Source organism: Rhipicephalus sanguineus, chromosome 3 (assembly GCF_013339695.2).
Source record: "Rhipicephalus sanguineus isolate Rsan-2018 chromosome 3, BIME_Rsan_1.4, whole genome shotgun sequence".
NCBI lineage: Eukaryota > Metazoa > Arthropoda > Arachnida > Ixodida > Ixodidae > Rhipicephalus > Rhipicephalus sanguineus.
The window spans coordinates 16,681,121-16,700,119 of NC_051178.1; the positions used below are offsets into that span (position 1 = coordinate 16,681,121).

The 18,999-nt window shown below is 48.1% G+C and overlaps 1 protein-coding gene across 1 annotated transcript in view; it reads left to right on the forward strand.

Moving 5' to 3' along the window:
• LOC119386466 (dual oxidase) overlaps positions 1 to 18,999 on the forward strand; it is a 348,909-nt gene that overhangs the window by 206,981 nt on the left and 122,929 nt on the right. The window contains exon 13 of the mRNA XM_037653749.2: positions 15,673 to 15,791. Within this exon, the coding sequence (XP_037509677.1) occupies positions 15,673 to 15,791 (119 nt within the window). The remainder of the gene's footprint in view (positions 1 to 15,672; positions 15,792 to 18,999) is intronic.

Genomic DNA, 18,999 nt, shown 5'->3' on the forward strand with positions numbered 1-18,999 from the left:
TAAGGGCACCAGTCCAAATGAAAATTACAGATTTCTTTTCAAAATAAATTGCATTTCGCACTTTTGACTCTAATGTCTGCTTTGCCCAATGCTGTTCCATATTCTAGTGAATATTCAGTTTAGTGAACTTTCACTTAAGTGAACTCTTTCCTTGGGTCCCTTGAAGTTCACTCAATTGAGAGTTCACTGTAGTTCCAGACGCGGTAAAGTAAGTCCCTTGATTCGAGCAGATTTCACTTGGAGCTGCTGGTATTTCCTGAAGGCACCGTCTTCGGCTCGCAGGTGTGGTACCGCTCCATAGGCACAGGGGCAAGCGTCCGTGAATATGTGCAGATGTGAAACATTCGTATTTGAGCAGAGGTTGGCTAGTTTATTCCTCGTGTTTCGAAAGACTTTGAGGGCATGAAGTTCGACAGCCCACTTGGCTATACGGTCTTTAACGTATCGGAAAAAAATGCTTTCCCAGTCTAACCATTTAATCCATTTAAACCATTTAATCCTATCCCAGTCTAACCATTTAATCCGGCTGAAACAAGGTGATCGTAAGTGGCGCTCGCACTTTGGCTTATTTTGACTCGGCGGCTGGAGTCTCCGCAAAGCGGATATCGCGAGTAGCCACGAACGAAGGTGGATTTGCGAGACAGGGCTGTAAACGTAAAGCCTAACAGGCGAGTAGTTTACGTTCCGAAAAGCTTTACGTTCCGCAAACGTTCGCTCATGCGCAGAGTCCTTCCGGTATCCGGTAACACGGTAACGTAAAGGAGTATACGTACAAACTAAAACTCCCCATTCTCGCTCTTCCCTTACAAACACGTAGTGGGTGCATTGCTAGTTACCCATAGCAGAGGGCACACACATTTGCGCGCGCATTCTGTTACACACACGCAGAGGGTTCATCGATACTTCGAAAAAAAAAATGTCACGCGCGTACACCTTCGCTCACGCCACCGGGCTGCTGACACTTGTGATGGATTCTGTGCATTCTCAATGACTTTGAGTACAGTGACTGAAAGTGTCAGCGCAGTGTGCGTGCCTCTGGGTAGTGAGTGAACTCAACGCGTACGAACGCAGAGAGAGCAGAGGCGCAAGGCACTGTCTATAGTTTTCCCCCAACGGTGCACCAGCGCACAATACACGCTCGTACTTTGGACACATAAAGCACTGGTATGAAGGTGCCGTTGAAGAGGGCGGGAACCTTTGCATCTGCTATAAGTATGTCGTGTGTGTGTTTGTGTGTGGGTGGGCGTGCGAGCATCGTGCGTGCGTGCGCACGGATATCGGTATTGCGTTCAACACGTATGGCGCATTCACATTTGAGAAACGAAGAGAAACGGACAGCGCCAGCGTGGCCAGAAAACCGCGCTCGCGCGCCTCTAGGACGTTCACATTTGTTATGCCCCTCCTCCATGCCGTCGCCGCCTTCGCTACTCCGAGAATTCATTCCATTTATCCCGTTTCTGGAGCACTCAGGGATGCAACAGCTGCGACAACTGCGCCAATTTGATACAATTCCCTATTTTTGCGTGAAGCTGAGCCAAACCGTGAAATTCGTTAAAATTGCGCCACGCTGCGCTAAAACGCCCGACCACTTTAAAATTTTCTCCGTTGCGCGAATTTGAGCAAGAAATGGAGGTCGCGTTGGTCATCTGCAGTGTGGGCGTCGTCATCCAGTACAGATGCGCAGACCCTAGCCCTAACCCCTCGCGAAAGAAAAAAAAAAGTCAGTTTCACCGCAAGGACGAAGCAATGAATGCGACGGCAACAAATTGTAATGTTATACGAAGTGAGGCTGGCAGCAAACTCTTTTGTATCCGATCTCGCGTAACTCTACAAAACGTTGGTGTAAGAGAATACGGCCGCTCCAGGGAAAGACGCTCTTTCTGCACAGTGTCTTCGAATTAAGAGCGCAGCACGTAGCAGGATATGCGAGCCGCCCGCTGATGGCTGCCGAGATAGCGCGCGCGCCAGCGATCGCGACCGCGGCCTTAGAATCAAAGTTTAAAGTTGCTACTCGAGCGACAGCCCCCCCCCCCGCCCCCCTCTCGCGTCTTTTCATGCTCGTTGAAGACGGGCGGGGCGTTTTCTCTATGCTTTGATGGCAGGCTTCCCGAGCGGAGCGGTGTTATCGCATACGCCCTCCGAGCGACGGAGATGGGCTGGCTCGTTTGATATCTGTTTCAGCCGCGTTCGTCACCCTCATTCGCGCGCTTTCACCCGCGCTAGAACATACTATGCACAGGGATATGTTATCAATTTGGACTTTATACGGGAGATGACGGCAAAAACTCGTCGAGAGTGTCCATATAGTTGCTGTCGCAATAGAAAAGGGCAGTACTTCTCAAATTTCCTGATGCTTATTTTATTGCGTGCCGAACGCTTTTTACACGCCACTTTTGCCGCAGTACAATGATGTCCTGCGGAAAAGCATAATGAAATTTAGAAGGGGCTATTAGTACTAGCTGTCACGGACACAGCACATTTTGTTCCTTAATTACTCATTCGTGCACGCGCCGTGTAAATACGAGTGCTAGTATGATGGCTGACGTTTAAAAAATTATTAGCAATTATTTGGAGCTGCTGTGTATGGCGTTTCTACGGCCTTGAGAAACAATAGACAAAAGCGTATGCCAGTTTCCTTCTTTCGCTACCCCCACTTGCTCCTGCTTTACGAACCTCCCAAATTTCTAGGTTGCCAGGTTCGCAGGTCCACATTAGCATTTCCAGTGCCTGTCGAATTATTTGACAGGTCCTGCGAATGCTAATGTGGACTTCGTCATTCTTCGCACTGAGGGGTGGCTCAACACACTTCTTTTATTGAAATAGCAGTGTTCACGTGCACTGTGCACGAATTAGCCGATGTTGAGTGGTTTTTACATATTTTTGTTTTCTTTTCTAAAAATAAGCCTTCTTTGCGATACTGCTCCAAATTTGGGATATCGGGCTAAAAAATTCAGGTTTTTTTTCGTAACCTGCTCCAAATTTGGATTTTTGGGCTCCAAAAGCAACATTTTGCTGCTCCAAAAATTGCTCCAAATCTTATTTCGGCTGTTGCCTCCGTGGACACTTAATTTCGTACCGAATTCAACTTATGCACGGAAAACACGGAAAGGAAATAGTTTTCACCTTTTCCAACCGTTGCTTCGGGATATACACCAGCAGAAACTACTCAAGGGGACGCGCCAGCAGCGGCGGGCTGTTCAAAAGCGAGATGCGTTGGGGCAGGCCGACTCACTGCTGCTGCACGTTCTTCTACTTCCAGTAGTCTAGGCAATTTTAATCCAAATCAGGCTCTAGAAGAACGCCTTCTTGTGGAAGCTGTGAGTGTAGTCGTGCTGCATGGGTAGTTTACAATCGCGCCGATGAGAGCCACCGCCGAGGCCTTGGCCGCCATGTTGAGTTTGCGGCCGGTAGTTTACATCACGTGGTTTATAAGCTAGTGCAGCCAAAGTAAAGCTTCCCGTGAAGCGGAAAGGCGTTCCGCTATCGCGTGGCGGAAAAATCGGTCTCGGACTGATTTTTTCGCGTCGGGCTCACCGTGTGGATTTCCGGCCACTAAGGCGACGAAGCGAGTGAATTGCCGTTGAGTTTTGCCTCTTTGGCACCCTCCGTGGCCAAGTGCTAACGCGCCAATTTTTCCCATCGCGCACTCTATCACTTGGCGGAGCCCACGTGCGCAGATGCGCAGATTGCAATGCTCCTGCTTGTCACCTCATGAGCGCCATTGCCGCAATTCTACACTCCTTGAAACAACTGTGGCAAGCCTCGCTTTCTACAGTCCATTCCAGGGACCAGCTCGATGTGGTCATGAGAGCCGAGGGCGGCCTTGGCTAATGAGGTCCTGAGCTGAAGGTTCCACATCCAGGGACTGGCGTTTCCATGTTTTTCAACAAATTATGTGTGTGAAAACTCCAGCAAATACAGCAAGATGAAGGAAAGCAAGCGATTGAAAAACACGAACGCTGACTACCAATTCAGGTAATTGGTCCCAAGAAGCATATATATATATATATATATATATATATATACTCAGTATGGGGTGTTGATGGACCACTGCACCGGGACGGAAGGTCAGGCCGGTAGGTAGAATAAACAGTGGTGAAACCCAAACGGAGGTGTATGTAGCCTTGATGGCGCCCATTCAATATCGTACACAGCCGCTGGTAGCCTACTGATCCATCTCTCGCGAAATCCGTAATATGAATATGAAATTTCCCCCTTTCACTTAATGAAATACATGTATACGGTTCGTAACTATTAGAGCTTCATCATGAGCATCAGCCTGACTGCGCCCACTGCAGGGCAAAGGCCTCTCCCATGTTTCGCCAATCAAGCCGGTCCTGTACTAGCTGCTGCCACGTTCTACCCACAAACTTAATCTCAACTGTCCACCTAACTTTCTGCCTCCCGTTCGCGCGCTTGTCCTATCTTGGAATCCAGCCGCTCACTCTTAATGGTCAGCAGTTATCTTTCCTACGCACTACATGCCCTGCCCATGCCTTCTTCATTTCGACTAGGATGTCCTTGTTTCCTGACTCACTTTTCTCTCTTCTTGTTTGCTAAGGTTACACCTATCATTTTCCTTTCCATGGCTCGCTGCGTCGTTCTCAATTTATGTTGGAGCACAGGATAAAACAGCACGATTAGAATGGATAACAAAGGAACGAAGATGACCGGTATTCTTGTCTAATTATGAACCAGCTAGCCCCCATCAAGTTGTTACTAACGTACTTAAGCTGAACCCCCTTCCTGAGCCTCCAGGTTTCTGCTCAGTAGGCAAGTGCCGACATCCGCACTAAGTTTTCTTTAACAGCTGATCACTGTAAGCCGACCGTTAGACCGTGCAGAGCGGACAGAAATTATCATCATCAAGAACCGGTGCGCGCTCTCAACGTCCTCTTCTTCATCGTCGTTTCCTTCATATTCTTCTTCACTCCCCGAACACGTGCGCGAATGCGGGATGCAATAACTCAGATGGCCGAGAGAACGAGTACAGAGAGGAGAGAAGGAGAGAGATAGAAAAAAACTCTTGGGGAAAAGTTTCTTGCCGAGGCGAGATTCGAACCCACGCATGCACGATCCAAAGGCGAGGGTCTTTACCACTCGGCTATCCAGGCACGCTAGCGGAGCATACAGTAGCCTTGTATATTATAGTGTAGCTAGGGTGGGACAAAGCGAAGTGATGGTAAGGAGGACAGATTTGAGGGTGAGGAGGGGGAAGTACAGAGAGAGAGAGAGAAAGAGGGAAAGATAGAAAGAAATTCACCGATGATTAGGATACTGCCTAATGCGAATTCTGAGCGCAGCTGCGTGCTCAAGCCAACTGTGCTTGAAGTTTTGGGTATCCGCAGTTGTGGCAATGTAGCATTCGTTACATATTGCCACAGAAACTGCCAGCGCTCGAGTGTTACGCTCACCACTCTTTGCATTGCAGGCGTCGCGAACCAAACGAAATGCCGACAGCCGCGTTACTACAAGCGAAGCCAGCCGCTCTGCACGTACCAGCTCTGCATGCGCGCGAACTCCGACCGAGGGGTCAGCGCGCGTGACGGAGGAAGAAAGAAAGCGAGCTTAGAGGCCAGTGGCTCGTGAAGTCTACAGACTCCGCGTTCGCTGTCTTTCGTCCTCGTCGCTTTGTCGGTTACACCGCCGACGCCTACGGCGACGCCACTCAACGCATGAACGGGCGCCTAAGAGTAGCGCTCCAAGGAACACCATGCAAAGCCATGTATTGCATAAAATAGCAAGGGGTCGGAAAGAGAGAGGTGAGAGGGTAAAAGCCTGGCCAAGTCGGGACCAGCTAGGCATAGGCGTGCGCAGGGTTGCCCATCAGGGAGGGGGGGGGGGGGCAAGGTTCGTCGCAGCGCCCCCGCACCCTACTAAGTCAATGTATGGGTCAGATTTTGCGCCCCCCCCCCTCTTAGATGACTAGAAGGATCAATGGACGGGGCAGATTTTGCGCCCCCCCCCCTCTTAGGTGATTAGGGGGGGGCGGCCGCCCCCCCTGCCCCCCTTGTGCGCACGCCTATGCAGCTAGGTGCCCACCAGGTCTGCGGCGACGTAGCCTTGCGCGACTTAGGGCAAGGTGCGGTAATTTTTTTGTCTTTTCTTTACATTATCGTGGGGCTTGTTAACCGGGAATCACGTAAACGTAAACATTCGGTCAGGGTTAACTTGCAACCAGCCAGTGCATATATATCATATGCATAAAAGGTTGAACTAGTGAGTTTCCGTTGAAATTCATGCTCCCTAGAGGGAAAAATTGGCTGAGATTAAGTACGCAAGAAAGAAGTGCCAGGTTTCAACTAAAGAAAGAATAACGCTTCATAAATATTAGAGGTTGCAGAAGAGCTAATTATTGCGTTATTACTGAGGAATTTACTCTATTTCCTGATATATTCTGCCTGATATAATCAAGGAATCGGTGCAGATAAACTGAAATATATTTAAAATGACATTTGCAAACATAATTCAGAATTACGTACCTTTTTGACGGATGCTGTCAAATAATAACGCGCCTTGGTACAATAGGTGCGCTAAAAGGAACCTTTTGTCTTTTGCACAAACTGTATGTAAAAAGACACGCTCCTTTTGTTGGCAATTCTGTTGAATATCTAAGAACAAGAAGCCTTTTTCCCTACGTCAAAAATCTGTCAAAAAGCTTCTCATTGATTGTCGTACAAAACAATCCCTTCATCGTGATGTTTCAGTTTTAAATGTGCAAAAATTTTATTTTAACACTACAGTGTTTTGAACAGGGGTTCACCAAGACTTCGCTGACGTCATTTCCATCACCGAACTGATGTTGGTAAAATGCCGACCAATAGATGAGAAAGAAAAAACTAGAAGGAACACTTTCGTTGGCGCGGATGATCCGGCAGTCGAACCCACGACCTCTCGGCCCTACCCAGTGCGCTAGTGACACACATTCACGAGGCCTTACAAACGCGCCTTATACCTCTCTCACCTTCTCCCTTTCTCTTGGTTGGCGGGGCGGTGTTGCCGTCTGGGAGTGGTGAGGTAGTGCATCATGACATTAACGAGCGCCGACAGGGAGCGCTTCGATAGTCTCAGCCTGATTGGTGCAGAGAGACACACCAGCGGGAAGCAGATCGGCTCATGCTGTGAACTCGGCCTCTCGCGTACCTGAACTGCTGTGTCGGACTGCATGAATGAGTACAGGCGTAGGTTACCGCATTACTGGAGAGCGCACACATGCCGTTTCTCTCCTCAAAGGACGACGCTTTAAATGAGTGCATATCGAGCACCAGCGTTTATTATGCGCTTGTTGACACCATCTTTGCGCGGGATTCACCATATGCTGTGTCCACGTGTGCGCTAACTACTTCAGCTACCACAAGTGTTAAATCGTGATCTTTAGCGTTAGTCATCGGGATGGAGATGTGCTCCTAGGCCTCAACGTGGGTGCAGCTACATCAAGCGGCGCTATAGCTGCCAAATACCAATAGATATGCTGCACGCTCTCATACGTACATACGATAAGCAATCAACTATACTTCTGTGAGGACACGGTTCGCTTTCGTGTTATACCAGTCCTATGAAGGAGGGATCAAGCGTGTTTTTGAAAGCAACTCTTCTAAACCTCTGAAAACTCATCCGAAAAGCTTTTGTAATTCGAAAAACGCAATGACCTTAGATAGTCTTATACACCTGGTGATCAGGTGCTGGCATATCGCACTGCCGCTTTAATGAATGATGCGTTCGTTTAATCATTTTCGTCGACGACATCTTCTAACTTACCTAAGCTACAACGGTACAGGTACTTTCTCATGGATTCGATAGTTTTTGATTACGTGAGAACCCCAGCACTATTGACCAATTAAAACGATGTTCCGCTTGTGAGTCGCTCACATTAACACGATGTTTCTACAGACACAAAAGAATGCGGCTAAATTATTTTAGAGTGCCTTTTTTCACTATAACGCAACTCGGGCTCTTTCTTTAGGACCGAAAGACAGGCGAAGGCGTGCCACTTTTCCAATCAGAACAAACAGATAACCCATAAAACTTTACAGCTATGTCACCTTACGTCAATATCATCTAAAATTTTTCAGCTTATCATTTTTCACTCTTGTTGTCAACTACTTAGAACATATTTTTTCTAATTCTCACAACGTCACTTTCGCAAGTTCTCGTGTGAAACTCAAATAATCACCTTTGCGAGTGACTTACATGTATTTATTGACTGTGGTATTATTGTCGATTGCATATTCTTAGATTTTTCCCAAAGCTTTTGACAAATTTGATCACTCTTTGCTTTTACAGAAACTAAGTGCGACAATCCTGATCCGCATGTACTCGATTGGAATCGTGAATTTCAATCCGGCCGTGTCGAGAATGTGAGAGCTAACGGTCCTGACCATCCACAAACTCCGCACGAATCAAGCGTGCCTCAAAAGCGAGCCCTCGTTCCCTTTTCATTGTAATATATATTATATTATTTATTATAGTTATCATCATTTTTTATGAAACCCTTAAAGGCCTTAAACAAGGCATTACATAAGGGGGCAGCAAATAAATATCATAAGAACACGTCATGACACAAATGCAGTGCTTAAAGAATAACAGTGAAGCAAATATACATTGCATAGTGTTGACCACAAAGATAAAGCAAATTATGAAAGTGTAAGAACTATTAACTATTACACTCGGTTGGTTGCAATACGCGAACATAAATGAATACCGGGAGGTTAAAGCAAAAAAATTTAAAAAAAAAACTTTAGTGAAAAGCAGAGGCTTTGTTGAAGAACAGGTATGTGCGAGGGTCAGCTGAAAGGAGAAGACAGCAACACTGACTGGGTCGCGCTCTTGAACAACATATTTAGGAAGGCTGTTCCAATGTTCAATTGCTGATGGCAAGAAGGATTTGTTAAATGCTTGATCCATGAAGACGTTGAACACTTTTAGAGTTGAACAGTGGACGGGAAGTGCGAGTTGGAGGAATGAGCAAAGTGCCATGCAGGTGAGAAAAGTTGTGATATAGTTTGTGAAACAGGCTGGTCTATGCGGTTTTTCTGCGAACAGCTACAGAGGCTCAAGAGACGATTTGATATGAGTGACGCTAGCATGTTTACTGTACTGAGATGATATGAACCGGGCTACACGATTTTGCACCGCCTCGAGGGAGCTGATGAGGTAATCTTGATGGGGGCTCCAAATGGCGGAAGCAAATTCTAGTTTAGATCTGACGAACGTTTCGAACGCAAGTTTCCTGACAGCGGGAGGGGAGGGCAGCAGAGATATTTTTATGAATTCAAGTGTCCTGGAGGAGTCTGCTGCGAGTTTGACAATGTGGTCTGACCAGGTCAAGGTGCTGTTTATGAGGACGCCTAGGTAGCGGCAGGAATCTGTTAGAGATATCTCAGCGGAGTTTAATGAATACTGAAAGACAAGGTTGGATGTTTTGCGAGATTGTCAAGTGTTTGCTCTTTGAAACATTTGGTTCCATGAGCCAGCGCGAGCACCATGCCTCGATAATGTTAAGGTCTTGCTGCAGTAATGTTTGATCCGTACTATTGGCGATTCTGCGATACACAACACAGTCGTTGGCGAAAAGACGGATGGACGATGTAATTCCGGGTGGCAAGTCGTTGATGAATATGAGGAACAAAAGAGGGCCAAGGACAGATCCCTGCGGAACCCCGGAAAGCACATCTGTTATAGTGGACGACTTTCCACCAATGGAAGTGAACTGTGAGCGAGCCGTCAAAAAAACATATTAACTATGGTAGTGCAAGTGGGTCGAGATTTAGTGTGCAAAGCTTAGTTATGAGACGACGGTGGGCTACGCGATCGGAGGCTTTAGAAAAGTCGATGAAGATGGCGTCAGTGTGATAGGAGGAATCAAGGTTTAAGTGCAGGTCAGTAGTGAATTGAGCCAACTCCGTTTCACATGATAAGCCGGGCGTTAACCGTGCTGCTTGTGATAAAAGAAAGAGTTATTTTCGAGATGATGGGCAATGTGCGAGAAAATGACGTGTTCTAATATTTTGCAAGACACGCATGTCAGCGATATGGGGCGGTAATTGCACGGATCAGAGTGGTTACCTTTTTTGAGGACCGGTGTAACTTTCGCCATCTTCCAGTCATCGGGAATTTGACCTTCCAAGAGGGACTGAATGAAAATAACTTGCAAAAGGTTGCTCGAGACTAGTTTTGTACTTTTTAGAAATTTGGAAGGTATGTTGTCGGGTCCTGGAGCGCTTGAAGTATTTCAGTTGTCGATGAGTTTTGAAATACCCTGAGCTGAGATGGCAATCGGTGCCATACTGCTGAAACTTTGACGAGGTAGTACTGGCACGCTCTGGACGGCCTCGACGGTGAAGACAGAGGAGAAGTACGAGTTCATCACGTTAGCTCGCTCAGAAGGTGGTACATCAGTGCCGTCAGGGAAGATGAGCGTGATGTTGTGCGATTGGTTTTTAGGTTTCAGAATTTTCCAAAATTTTTTGGGATTATAGTGGAGAATGTTCTTTACGTCTTCGAGGTGGAACTTTCTTCTTGATTTAAACAAAAGATCGGTGTATTCACGTAAGCAGGTTAAATATTTGTTCCACTTTACTGCTGAAGGCGAAATGCGAGCGGAACGAAACAGCCTACATTTCTTACGGGATAGCCTTTTTAATTGTTTAGAAAACCACGGTTTGTCCACATCACCACGAATTCGTACCAAGGGGACGTAGTTATCGATTAGATTGTCAATTCGCTGTTTGAACAAAATCCAGTTATCGTTAACGGATCTAGAAAGCGCCGACTGGCAGAAGTGTTCGTAAAATAATTCAAGTTCGCAGTGAATGGCTCTAAAGTCGGCCTTGTTATAGTCTCTGATGCATTTTTTGATAGGTTGATTTTTTATATGGGTATAGATAGGAGGAATGTGATAACATTGTGGTTGCTTAGCTCTATCGGGAGTGTGACGGCCTGGACAAGAACAGGGTTAGAGACAAGAACCAGGTCAAGTATGCCACTGCCTCGTGTGGGTAGGTGAACAGTTTGAATCAAGTTGAACAAGAGGATAAGCTGGAGGAAATCGTTATAAAGTCTTGACGATACTGTCAATTTCGTCCAGTCAATATCGGGAAAGTTGAAATCGCCGCAAAGTAGGTATTCGGCGTTTGGAAACCGTGAGGTGAGATCAGTAAGTACCGAATGAAGGTCGTCGGTGAAAGAGAAGTCACAATTTCGGGAACGGTAGCACGCAATGAGGATTACCGTAAAACCAGTTCTAAGCGATAACTTGATGCATACAATTTCCTGAGTGCTCTTCATGGCAATCTGGCACGAGGTGAGACAGGACTGAATAAATATCAGCACACGACCACCCCTACGGGGGCTCCTATCGCAACTATAAATAAAGAGGCATCATGCAAAAGTTTATGCTTTTCGACGTCAGATGTCGAACAGATAAGCGATGATGGTTAGCCTTGACAGGAGTGGGGGTATCATAAAAATGCGGGGAAGGGACGCGTGCGGGGGGAGGGAGGGGAGGTTCAGTGATGGCTAAGGCTGGAGTGCAATCACGGCGTCAGTATCTGCATTGTAGGTATATTGCTTGTTTCCAACAATGAGCTGGTCGAACCTGATTTTGAAAGATAAGTTCATCTCCTGAGCGTAGTGGAAGAGCTTACGCCTGGCTCGGCGCACACGTGCGGAATAATCTTCGCGTATAACAAAGGAAGTGAATAAACACAATTCAATTCAATTCAAAGTGTTTTTGAGCTTACCACTGCACGAAATAACAGTAGACTTATCCTTGAGATGGGAGAATTTCACAAAGATGGGGCGGTTTTTATTACCGTGGAAGCGGCCCAGTCTGTGTGCCCGCTCAATATTTTTGTAGGCCAGTGTTATGCCAAGTTTTTCAGAGCAGAAGAAAACAATCTTAGACTCTGACTGCCCTCAGGTTTCACCGTCAGTGTTGGGAAGATCAAAGAAAATTAAATTACAACGGCGCAACCGGTTCTCGGAATCATCGGATTTTTCAGCGAGGACTTTTATTTCGGAAGAATGTTTTATTATTGCGGGTTCGGTCACTGGGTTCTCACCGGGGCTAAGAACCTAATGCACCTCGACAGCTTTCTCTAATTTGTCGACACGCACTACAAGGCGGCTAACCAAGTTGTCAGTGTTTGACTGAGCTGCACTTATTAGGGCAAGTTCGGTTAGGACAGAAGATAGCGCTTGCTCGAGACGAGATATAGCGTCGTGAATAATCTGGAGTGTTGGACCGGGGTGACAGGGCCGGGGTATAATTCAATGTCTCCCCATAGCATAAGCAGCAAGCAGACAACATGAGCATTTATGCACGCTGAACAAAGTGAAAGGTCAAAATCGTCGCTCCAACAGGTTAACAAATCGAACGGGTCGTAGGGGCACGACCACGCGAGTAGGCACCGGTCACTTGTACGGGAGCAATAGGCAAGTGGCAAGTAACTAAACTGCGTTAGAATGGGCATTTGCATGACTGGGTTTCCGACGGTGTCGTGCCCCGAGTGGCCTTCCAGTGGGCGGTATTTGCAGGCGCTTATAAATTATATAAACGATCTTGCCTACTAAATTTCATTCCGAATTTGTTCGCAGAAGACTGGGCAATTTAGCAGCAAATATGTAGTGGTTTAGACGTGGTTCAGAATGATCTAGGTAACCTACCAGAATGATTACGCACGTGGGTTAGGAACTAAATGCTGCTAAGCGCAAGAACATGAGCGTGACTAGGCGTGATGCCGTTACTACCATTCACCCTCAGCTGAAATGCGCCTTCCCTGTGTGGGATGCACTAACACTACGCTAGTGTAAAATATTTAGTCAGCACAAAATCGCTCTTTTCGTTTCATTTGAGCTCTGCTAGTGTCTAGCCGCTAGAGGCGTATTAATAAACGGGCGTGACGTGACGCTTGCCGGTTGGTATACCCTGAAACCCCATTTAGAAGTCATCTGATATTAACATCTAGTACACGCTAGCAGTTATTCTTCGGTAACTCAAACTTAACATTCGAACCCCCACCGATGTCCTTGAAAACATATAATACATGCACGCGTAATCAAGCCAGTCCTGCTACCTACTCAGAAAGTTTACAAGAAAATGAGGTGCTTAAAGGGACGGTACGGTACGAAGAACCTTATTTAGAGATCCGGAGAAGTGCCACCCCTTAGGGTGACACCGCGGGCCGCTCCCACGTGGGGCAGTTAGACCTAGCCTAACCGCCGCATCGCAGGCTCTCTGGACAGCCCAAAGTTGATGCTGATATGCCTAGCTCTTGAGGGCCGAGCTCCATTTCTGCTCTGTGAGGTCCTAATCCCCACGTAACGAGGGGCACCGCCAAAGCATGTGCTCTAAACCGCACGGGACACTAAAGGAAAATATTAAGTCGACGTTGATTGTTGAAATAGCGGTCCAGAAACCTCGTAGTGCTACTTTTATGCCAAGGAAGTGCTTATTTTGAAATATAATCATGTTTTAGTGGTCCGCATCGCGTTAGCGCACTTCAAATCACCAGCCTGAAAGCTGCATTTCGCACGTCGCTGTTGCCGTGTCCAACGTTGCCCGCCTTTACTGCGCGGCGGCGTGCACTGGCGGAGTGCACCATTCGGGCCTCCGGCAACATCACATGCGTGCTGTATTTTGTCGAACATCCTGTCAGAGCGACTTTCACGAACGTGCAAAACACACGCGGCAGTACGCGATACCGAAACTACCACTGAGACGCGACCGCGTGAGCGATGCAGGGCGCCGGGCGAAGCGCAGTTCGGCGAAAACGGACCTTTTGAACCACGCGCGCCGTTCCCCATGGCAAAGCCAAAGAGGTTCTTTTTTTTATGAATCAAACAGAAACGAACAAGCAGCATTTTATTACGTCTCCTGATGCACGGAACGTTCTTTTTTATTGCAGCTAGTTTGATTACTAGTGATTAATTGTATTCAGGCTCTCCCACGTCATCGGGATCACTTCCAAAATGTCCCATTCGTGGCGCTCATCGTGTGATACATTTAGCTTAATTTCTGGGTAAGTAGGGCACTGCTGTTGATAATACTGCCGTTTTAGACGTTGTCATACATTGAGCTTTCAATCTGACATAAATTGTTATTTGCCTTTAGTATCCCTTTAACGCCTCACGACATTCTCATCAATATGGCCCAGTTAGTGGCTGCTGGGATGTCCTGTGACGCTCCGCTAGTTCCATCAGTACTTTTCATGTCACGGACAAATTTTCTTCGACGATCAGCTCACGGCTGTCCAGCGGGCCCGCGAGGTGGCCGGCACGCTTGGCTTGCCGGTCCCTACGTAGGACTGAGCCGAGTGCGCGACCCAGTCGCGTTCCGCAGGACCAAATGCAGTTGTTTTCGATTTAATTCAATATGCAACAATGCCTACTAACACATGAGGGAGGCCTTCGTTTCTCCTGTATTTTGATAGCTGGTTTCGGCTTCTTACGCCAGCGCCGTTCTAGGTGACGCAGCGAGAAATTTGTTTTAGAACAGGCGACGCTGTTAATCGTTACCCTTAAGAGAGGGCTGAGCAGGCGTCTGTGTCGTGTGCTGTCCTTCGTTGCATGAAAACTCGGGCAGCAAGTCGTGTCTTTGTTGTCACACCCTGACTGATGCCGCAGCGCCCACATCGTCTATCGCGTTCCCGCACGTGGGGCCGTGATTCTAAAAGCGCACGCTCAGTGTCACAGAACTTAGAGCGCACGTTATGTGAAGGCCCCTTTTGTTGGTGTGCTAGTTTCTTATGGTTTCGCGCATGCGTTATGGAATGATGCCGAGATGGATTATATTTTGGCAGTGAATATGAAGGTACTGAAATAAATAAATAAATAAATAAACAAATAAATAAATAAATAAAATAACGCTAGGATTGAGTATATCTTACTTTAAAGAACTTACTACTTAATCTTCTGATTATTGGACAAACCTTGTCATTAGAACCATAAATTGAAGATGAAAGTGAGCTATCAACACACCGAACCAGAGACAAAGAAGGCGGCAGAACCAGCTCCTTTTTCTGAGTCCATAGACGGTTTTCATCTTCAGTCATTTACCAAATGGCCCTACTCTCGACCTTGTTGGAACATAAGCATAAAAGTCAGAAACCAAAACTTGACTATGAATGGACTTAGGGATATGATTCTCTGTCCCAAATAAACTGTAGAAGGGAGTATTTCTTGAATGACATTGCCGCGCATGCTGGCAACGTACCACTTGTATATGCCTGATGTTCCGCAGAGCCTTATAGCAATGGTCTAGCTTGGAATCGAGGCAGACTGCACGATCGAGACGATGCGCTGCTAGTAGTAGTCGCATAGAATAACAGAGAGATGAGCTAGTTGGTAAGTATTCATTCTAAAAAGTTTGTAGTACCCTGACTTGTTTCTCGTGTCCGTGTTTGCACGCCCGGTCTTTTTAGAATAGTAGGCGCCGTTCCAAAACGTGAGCTTCTCTTAATCCAGGCAACAGTGGAAGTGTGAGGTGCTTTCAGTGTCATGCTATCCAGGCCAGACTCCTACCAATTTCGTTCCTGTGCCTTGACGAAAGGAATTCAGGGAAGAGGTCATTTTCGAAACAATAGGTTTTGGGTGTTATCACAATACCAAATTTCTTATTCGACGCAGTCATATCTTGTGTTGTAATAACTCTCTGGCTCTCTTATTGTGCAGAATGTTCTCTGCCAAGGAAATCGAAGGCATCCGGAAGATTCGCATGTACGACATCATCCTCGCAGCGACAGATATCAAACCACATGAGATTCAGAAGAACGTTTTCTTTCACTACAAAGGTGAGCTCGTTGGTGCCGCCGACCATTAGTTTTACCCAATTTTGATTTGCATACATTATCAACGATTGTGCAATGTACAGTTTCTACACCCTATGATCGTTACATCATTAACTGCGTTAATGTAGGCTCCTGGTATGCTATCTTACATAAAAACTGGGCGTTTAATACATAGTGATCAACTGGACGTATAATGTTGTTACGTGAGTGACAGTCGCTTTTACAAGTCGCTGTTCACAAGATATATGGGCAAGAACGGCTGCAGCGCTGAGCAATCCGGCTCCTAGCTCGAGCAGCTAGCGACCTTCGTCCTCTTCGTCGGGCGCACACGCGCGTCGACAATATGGATTCCGGCAGCCTACATGTAGCATAACCCCCGGCGCAAAGGCGCCGTCTCGGCGCACCTAGACGTCAACGTCATTGGGCGAGTGGTACTGCTTCAGGCGTGCGACGTGTACGATGTCGCTGGCATGCGGGGTGGATGAAGACGACGAGTCAGCAGGAGCGATTTCATAGGTGACGGGAGTCACCGCACGAAGCACTCGGTATGGCCCTGTGTACCGAGAGAGCAGTTTGTCGGACAGGCCAACGTGCCGGGTCGGAGACCACAGCAGAACCAAAGAACCGGGCGAAAAGTGTACGTCGCGGTGTCGTTGATCATACCGACGGCGTTGGTTCTTTTGGGAGGTCAGAAGGCGAGTACGAGCGGCTTCGCGTGCATGAGCGGCCCGGCTGATAGCGTCCAGGGCGTATTCAGTGGTCGGAGCTGCTGGCAACGAAATGACTGTATCAAGGGGCAATGTGGGTTCGCGGCCGAACAGCAGGAAAAATGGGGAGTAACCAGCCGTGTCATGGCGCGAGGAATTGTAGGCAAATGTCACGTACGGTAGAGCAAGGCCCCAGTCGGAGTGGTCTGAGGAAACATACTTTGAAAGCATGTCGGTTAGGGTTCGGTTCAGACGCTCCGTGAGGCCATTCGTTTGCGGATGGTACGACGTAGTGAGCTTATGCCGCGTTTCACATGAACGCAGGATGTCCGCTATGACTCTCGATAGAAATGTGCGGCCATGGTCCGTGAGCAGCTGGCGTGGAGCACCGTGTTGCAAGATCACGTCGCGCAGAAGGAAATCGGCGACATCTGTGGCGCAGCTTGTCGGAAGAGCTCGTGTGATGGCGTAGCGTGTGGCGTAGTCTGTGGCCACAGCTATCCACCTGTTGCCAGCAGAAGACAGGGGAAAAGGGCCAAGTAGGTCCAAGCCGACGCGAAAGAAGGGTTCGGACGAAATGTGGAGGGGTTGAAGGCACCCAGCCGGAAGCGTCGATGGTGTTTTGCGGCGTTGACATTTCTCACACGCCGCGACGTATCGTCTGACGGAGCGCGCGAGACCTGGCCAATAGAAGCGACGGCGGATTCGGTCGTATGTGCGGGACACACCAAGGTGACCGGCAGTTGGAACGTCGTGAAGTTCGTGGAGTACAGCGGAGCGGAGGTGTTTGGGTACAACAAGCAGCAGGGATGGTCCGTCTGGATGAAAGTTGTGGCGGTATAGCGTACCATTCTAGAGTACGAACGAGCGATGAGATCGGTCCGAAGGTGAGGCTTCGAGGCACTCGATGATAGCCCGTAAGGATGCATCACGGCGTTGCTCGTCGGCTATGTGGGTCAGTTGGGAAACGGTGCACACGCAAGCGTCCGTGTCAGGGACGGTGCGCGACTCGCCAGCCGGGTAGCGAGATAGGCAGTCGGCGTCCTGATGCAGGCGTCCAGACTTGTACGTCACTGCAAAAGTGTACTCTTGCAGTGGCAGAGCCCAGCGACCAAGTCGACCTGTGGGATCCCTTAATGATGAAAGCCAGCAGAGCGCGTGGTGGTCGGTGACTACGGAGAAGTGAGTGCCATATAAATATGGACGGAACTTGGAGACCGCCCAGACAAGAGCAAGGCATTCTCTTTCGGTGATCGAATAGTTGCGCTCCGCAGGTGTAAGGAGGCGACTAGCGTAGGCGATAACGCGGTCGTGTCCCTGCTGACGTTGGGCGAGGACGGCTCCGATCCCGTGACCACTGGCATCAGTTCGGACCTCAGTCGGGGCGGATGGGTCAAAGTGGGCCTATATAGGTGGCGTCGTCAAAACTGTGATGAGGTGAGAGAAGGCGGCAGCTTGAGTGGATCCCCACGAAAATGGGACGTCTTTCTTTAGAAGATCAGTAAGTGGTCGAGCAATTGCTGCAAAGTCTTTCACGAACCGCCGGAAATAGGAACAGAGTCCCACAAAAGTCCGAACATCTTTGGCGGATTGGGGTACTGGGAAACTGGTGACGGCACGAATTTTCTCAGGGTCCGGCCGCACACCAGAAGCATCAACGAGGTGGCCCAACACTGTAATCTGTTGACGGCCGAAGTGACACTTCGACGAGTTCAACTGGCGGCCAGCATTGCGGAAGACGTCGAGAATAGCCGACAGACGCTCAAGGTGGGTCTCAAATGTAGGTGAAAATACGAGGACGTCGTCTAGGTAACAAAGGCATGTTGACCATTTGAACCCTTGTAGCAGAGAGTCCATCATGCGCTCGAACGTGGCTGGGGCGTTGCATAGACCGAAGGGCATAACCTTGAATTGGTACAGGCCATCGGAAGTGACGAAGGCGGTCTTTTCTTGGTCTTTCTCGTCCACGGCAATTTGCCAATAACCGGAACGAAGGTCTATGGATGAAAAGTAGCGTGCGCCATGGAGACAATCGAGAGCGTCATCAATGCGGGGCAAAGGATACACGTCCTTTTTCGTAATTCGATTTAGATGCCGGTAATCGACGCAGAAACGCCACGTGTTGTCTTTCTTTTTAACCAGCACGACGGGTGACGCCCAAGGGCTCGACGAGGGCTCAATATTACCTTTAGCTAACATCTTGTTTATTTCTTCTTGAATAATCTGGCGCTCCGATACGGACACCCGATACGGTCGACGGTGAATGGGAACAGCATCAATATATTCCTCCAAGAAAACGCTTATACATTCGAGGAAATCCTACGAGCCAGAATGACGTTTGCTGGGCAAGTAGGTGCTTGCTATATGGCATACTGTCGCGCTCTTGACCACCCACAAAAGGGAAACTCGAGAAAGCAGCTGGCGCTCAATCACAGCTTTATTCTGACATTCAAGGACGCTGAATATATGCCATTTACAATGGACAAGCGCATCAGTTGCATCAC